Genomic DNA, 6,239 nt, shown 5'->3' on the forward strand with positions numbered 1-6,239 from the left:
GCTTGAGCCCGGGAGGTTGAGCCTGCAGTGAGCTGAGATGGTGACACTGCACTCCAGCCTAGGTGACAGAGTGAGCCCCTATCTCAAAAAAAAAAAAAAAAAAAAGACAATAGGAGTTGGGCATGGTGGCTCATGCCTGTAATCCCAGCGCTTTGGGAGGCTGAGGCAGGTGGATCACCAGAGGTCAGGAGTTCGAGACCAGCCTGACCAACATGGTGAAAACCTGTCTCTACTAAACACAAAAAAATCAGCCTGGCATGTTGGTGTGTGCCTGTAATCCCAGCTACTTGGGAGGCTGAGGCAAGATAATCACTTGAACCTGGGAGGCGGAGGTTGCAGTGAGCTGAGATTGTGCCATTGCACTTCAGCCAGGACAACAAGAGTGAAACTCCATCTCAGAGAGAGAAAAAACAAACAAACAAAAAAAATCACAATAAACCATCTGCAGCTACACTCAACGACACAGATGAAATGAACAAACATAACAAGGGAAGCCAGACAAGAAAAGTTTATACCACATGATTCCATTTTGTACGCAATTCAAAATCAGGCAAAATGAATCCATGCTGTTAACAATCAGGACAGTGGTCACCCTTGCAGGGGTACTGACAGGAAGAACCTGAGGGAACTGCTGGGGGCTAGGCATGTTCTGTGGCTCTGTGCTGCATCTGGGTGTGGAGTAGACAGGGCTGCAGTTTGCGAAGAGTCACTGAGCTCTATGCTTACTTACACCTTCACTTCACTCTATGTATGTTACACGTCAAAAAACAGTAAAAACAAATTTAAAACACCACAGTGGCAAACTGAATGACTAGAAAACCAATGACAATCAAAAATGACCATAGGCCCTACTGCTGATGAACATTTCTTCTAAAAATGACACACCTCCAGTGACACACAGGAGTTATATCTGGGTCTTATCCAAGCCACCCCTCCAGCCCAGGAGTAGTTAGCAAAGAGGTTGGCATTTCCCTCTGGGAGCAGGTGATGAGCTGGCAACAGAGCCTTCTGTGGCTACTGCAAACAATCAGGTGTGTGGGGCTGTCATAAGCAGATGGCTAAGCCCCATGTGGTAAGATCCAGATGTTGCGTAATAATGATTAGAGGAGAAAATGCAGGGTAGTAGAAGAACCCACAGATGTGGCCAGGTGCAATGGCTCATGCCTGTAATGCCAGCACTTTGGGAGGCCAAGGCAGGAGGACTGCTTGAGCCCACGAGTCCGAGACCAGCCTGGGCAACACAGTGAGATCCCATCTCTACGAAAAATTTTTTAAATTAGCTGGGCCTGGTGGCACGCACCTGTAGTCCCAGCTATTCATGAGGCTGAGGTGGGAGGATTGCCTGAGCCCAGGAGGTTGAGGCTACAGTGAGCCATGACTTTGCAACTGCACTCCAACCTGGGCAAGAGAGTGAGACCTGTCTCAAAACATAACAAAACAACCCAGAGATAAGGCTGCTGCCTTGGTGGCCAGAAATTTCTGCCTTATCAGTTACGTCAAAATAATCAAAATTAGCATTTGATGAATCCAGAGTAACCCCATACATTAGTCATTGACAGATGCAAGCAGTCATTCTAAAGAGTCTCTGACGTGGAATAAGTTAACAAAATAACTGTTGCAATGCTGGTCTCCCACTCCTGTGTGTGGCCCCTGCAGTTGATGGTCAACATGGAGCCAGCAGGATCCTGTGAAGGCCTAAGGCAGATCCTGTACCTCCTGTGCTCGGAGTCCTCCAGTGGCTCCTATCTCACCCGGAGTAAAAGCTCAAGTCTTTTAAATGGCTTTCCAGGCCTTAAGTGGTTTTTTAGGGGCTCCCAGTCCCACCCTGTTACCTCATCTCCTACCTCTCTCCCCCTGGCTGACTCCACCCCAGCCACACTGGCCTCTTTGTTGTCACAAGCCAGCTTCAGAGTCTTTTCCCTAGATATATACATAGCTCATGTTGCTCAAATGTCCCCTCTCCAGGGAGGCCTTCCCCGATCCTATTATTGAAATAAAAATCCTTGCCATGCTCCAGCTCCAGCTGGGGCACTCTCATTCCCCTTCCTTAAGTTCCTCCATAGCACTCATCATCCAACATATGTTTTACTGACTCATTTGTCAGTCTTTCCCTACTAACGTGAAAGCTCCACAAGACTGAATTTCTTTTGTTTTTAAGAGACAGCATCTCGCTCTGTTGCCCAGACTGGAGTGCAGTGGTGCCACCATAGCTCACTACAGCCTTGATCTTCCAGGCTCAAGTGATCCTCTCGCCTCAGCCTCCGGAGTAGCTGGGACCACAGGCAAGGGCCACCACGCTTGATAAATTTTTGTATTTTTAGTAGAGATGAGGTTTCCCTGTGTTGCCCAAGCTGATCTCGAACTGCTGGGCTCAATGACCCCTTCACCTTGGCCTCCCAAAGTGCTGGGATTATAGGCGTGAGCTGCTGCGCCCCACTGAGAGTGAATATTTTTTGTCTTCTGCTGTGTACTGCTATATTAAAACAGTGCTTGGCCTACAGAAAGCACTTAATAAATACTTGACTAAATAGTGAATGAACAAATAAATCCACCATCTACCCCCGAGTCTATAGGTTCTTTCCCTGCACTGACAACTTCCACATTCTGTCTCTAGCTCCACATGTGATCCCTAACTGCCTCCTGGATGCCACCCCTTGACTATCCCAAAGTCACATCAAACCTGGACATCCCAATCGAAACACATCACCTTCCCAAGCTGCTCCCTCTGGGGTCTACCATGTTGGTGACAGCTGCAATACTCCCTCAGTCTCTCCCAGGCCAGGGACAGATTCTGTCTCTTCTGCCTCCAGTCACGCTGTTTCCACAGCAACTGGGGTAACAGAATGAAATGTGATTTCGCTGGAGTCACCTGATCATAAGAGAGCCCAGCGGAATCATCACCCAGTAAGTAATAAAAACACGAATCCCTCCCTCTACACAAACACCTACTTGTTGACAGAGCACTTGTACAGACATTATGTCACCGAATTTTCACAACTCCGGCTTGGATGTCATTATTCCCAGACATGAGAAAACAGGTTAGAGAAATGAAACAATTTGCTTGAGGTCACCGAGTAAGAGGAAGAGCTGGGGGCTTGAATCTAGGTCCTAAGACTAAAACTGTCAGCAACCTGTACCTATCACAGTTTAAAAGACTGAGGTCGGGTACAGTGGCTCACGCCTGTAATCTCAACATTTTGGGAGGCCAAGGTGGGTGGATCACTTAAATTAGCATTTGGTGCTAATTTGCCTTGAACTCCGGAGGTCAGGAGTTCAAGACCAGCCTAGCTAACATGGCGAAACCCAGTCTCTACTACAAATACAAAAATTAGCCAGGCATGGTGGCACATGCCTGTAAATTCCAGCTACTCAGAAGGCTGAGGCATGAGAATCACTTGAACCTGGGAAGTGGAGGCCATTAGTTGACAGGCGCTAAACATTGACATCAATTGGGATGGACTAGATGACGTTACAGTAACAAAGGAGTCCCTAATCTCAGTGGTTTGAAACCACAAAGTTGTATTAACTTACACTGTAATAATGCTGTGTAACTGTGTAACAAATCATCCTAAAACTGAGACTTTTTTTTTTTTTTTTTTTTTTTGAGAGAGAGTCTCACTCTGTCTCCCAGGCTGGAGTGCAGTGAAACCATCACAGTTCACTGCAGCCTCAACCTTATGGGCTCAATCGATCCTCCCCACTCAGCCTCCCTAGTAGCTGGGACTACAGGCATGCACCACCACGCCCAGCTATTTCTCGTATTTTTTTGTAGAGATAGGGTTTCCCCATGTTACCCAGGCTGGACTCAAACTCCTGGGTTCAAGCGATCCACCCACCTCGACCTCCCAACATGAAAACTGAGACTTACACCAACAAGCATTCTTCTAAGAGTTCATGGGATGGCTGCTTTGGCTGCAGTTTGGAAGGATTCAGGTCTCTTCCATGAGATTTCAGTTTTCTGGGATTAGCAGTAACCTGACAAATGTTCTCATGGCAGATCATGGGAGCATAAAAGCCAAGTGCATTTAAGGCCCTTGCTGAAGTTAGATGTGCTGAAATTCCATTAAGTAAATCATATGGTCAAACCCATCAATGGAGCAGGGAAATATACTCCCCCTCCAGCGGGAGGGAGAGGAGTGGATATTTGCTGAATGACTGCCCATTCTCAAAAGGTTAATTTTTCCTTCACCCTAGCACTATCCAGAGGGTATTCTGCTCCTTATAGTCATAAACCAGCCCCCAGGCCAGGAACAACGGCTCACACCTGTCATCCCAGCACTTTGGGAGGCTGAAGCAGGAGAACTGCTTGAGTCTAGGAGTTTGAGACCAGCCTGGAAACATGGTAGAAACCCTGTCTCTAAAAAAATAAAAAAAAAAACTAGCCAGGCATGTTGGCACACACCTGCAGTACCAGCTACTCAGGAGGCTGAGGCAGGAGGATTGCTTGAGCCCAGGAGGTAGAGGCTGCAGTGAACCAAGCCAAGATCATGCCACTGCACTATAGCCTGGGAACAGAGTGAGACTCTGTCTCAATAGATAAATAAAAGACTGACTGTCAGGCAAGTTGTATAACTTCTTTGGGCCTCAGTTTCCTCATCTGTAAAAGTGGGGATAACAGAGCTTGCCTCTTGGGGTTTATGAGGACTCAATGAGCTAATCTATGTGAGTGAGGTGTGTAGAGCAGTGACTGGCAGGTAATGTTGAATAATGTTAGCTCTCATTACTGTTCTTTTATTTTTTATATTTTGGGGGTCTCGCTGTGGTGCCCAGGCTGGAGTGCAGTGGCGTAATCTCAGCTCACTACTGCCACCATCTCCTGGGCTCAAGCAATTCTCTCACCTCAGACTCCCCAGTAGCTGGGATTACAGGTGCACACCACCATGCTCAGCTAATTTATAAAATTTTGGTAGAGATGACATCTCACTATATTGCCCAGGCTGGTCTCAAACTCCTGGGCTCATGCGATCCTCCAGCTTCGGCCTCCCAAAGTGCTGGGATTACAGGTGTGAACCACCACACCTGGCCTATTATTCTTTAAAAAAAAAAAAAAAGTATTTATTTTAATAAAAATAGAGACAGGCTCTTGATATGTTGCCCAGGCTGGTCTGGAACTCCTGAGCTCAAGCAATCCTCCCATCTCAGCCTCTGAAAGTGCTGGGATTACAGGCATGAGCCACAGCATCCAGCCAGTTTCCCCTTCTTTAAAGTGGAGTTGATTGGCTTAGATGACCTTCCTGGACACCTTCCAGCCCCGAGCCCACTGGCTGCAGGAGGCAGGGTACGTGGCAATGATTAATTTTGTTCCAGCTGAGGAAACTGAAACCCAGAAAGTAGAAGCCACCAGCCCAGGACCACACACTGATTCCTATGGTCATCCTGGACCTCATCCTTGGGTCTCCTTTGCTCTCTGCTGAGGGGCACAGGGATTATGCCGCCCATTTTCCAAGTAAGGAAGCTGAGGCCCAGCAAAGAAAGTGACTCAACCCATTGCCAGTTGGTTCAGGAGCAGAATCTGGTACCCCGGACTCCAGACTCCTAGTGAGGAGGAGGTGGGGTGGCAGGATCACCTGTAGAACCACAGAGATGGTCTTCTCGCCTGCCTTGGCTGCCCGCCATTTTCGGTAAGTGTCTGCCTTGAGAAGATTTTCTGCACAGTGGGTCTGGAAACAACAGTGGGAGAGGAGAATTAGAGCACAGAAATGACAGCTAGGCCTCCAGCTCTCAGCTGATTCCTTCGAGTCCTCCCAAGGCCTCTACGATCCTCCAGACTTAAGCTCTCCCGTTAATCCCCCCACACTCTGCCTGGAGTTTCCCTTACAACACTTTCCCGTGGAAGTTCACCTATGGGCTCTCCAAGAAAGCTTTCCTTATTCCTCCTTTTCTCTCCGGAAGTTCGTTCCCTAGACGCCGGAACGTCCCTAATTCAACATCTCTCCACAATTCACTTTTAGCCTCCTGGAAATCCCCCCATGACTCTCCTTAGACTTCCAAGAAGAACCCCAAGAGTTCTTTTAAGAGTTGTCCTCACTAATTCCCTCACGTCTTCCAACCTCCCCCATGCAGGTCCCTCACCGAGTCCTGGCTGCTGCAGGACACGACATGGCGGAGGCGGATCTCCGGCATGTCAACGACGTAGGCTTCGCCTGGCCAGAAGGATGAGGTAGGGTCTGGGGTCCGAGAGGCAGGGAGGGTGGGAGGGGGTGGGGTGCGCCCTGCGCGGGCTGAAGCGCGCAAGCGCA

At 48.4% G+C, this 6,239-nt stretch overlaps 1 protein-coding gene across 3 annotated transcripts in view; it reads right to left on the bottom strand.

Annotated features, from left to right (window-relative positions):
* Nucleotides 1-6,232, bottom strand: part of XRCC1 (X-ray repair complementing defective repair in Chinese hamster cells 1) — a 39,464-nt gene extending 33,232 nt beyond the window's left edge. For 2 of the 3 annotated variants that reach the window (XM_011997698.1, XM_011997697.1), the window contains exons 1-2: nucleotides 6,073-6,232; nucleotides 5,568-5,660 (exon numbers count right to left, since the gene is read on the bottom strand). In XM_011997698.1, coding sequence (XP_011853088.1) covers nucleotides 5,568-5,660; nucleotides 6,073-6,123 — 144 coding nt within the window. In that variant the 5' untranslated portion in view covers nucleotides 6,124-6,232. The remainder of the gene's footprint in view (nucleotides 1-5,567; nucleotides 5,661-6,072) is intronic. The other variant, XM_011997699.1, reaches the window with a different exon arrangement.
* Between the last annotated feature and the right edge of the window lie 7 nt (nucleotides 6,233-6,239).

The sequence above is a fragment of the Mandrillus leucophaeus genome, unplaced genomic scaffold (genome assembly GCF_000951045.1).
Source record: "Mandrillus leucophaeus isolate KB7577 unplaced genomic scaffold, Mleu.le_1.0 Scaffold546, whole genome shotgun sequence".
NCBI lineage: Eukaryota > Metazoa > Chordata > Mammalia > Primates > Cercopithecidae > Mandrillus > Mandrillus leucophaeus.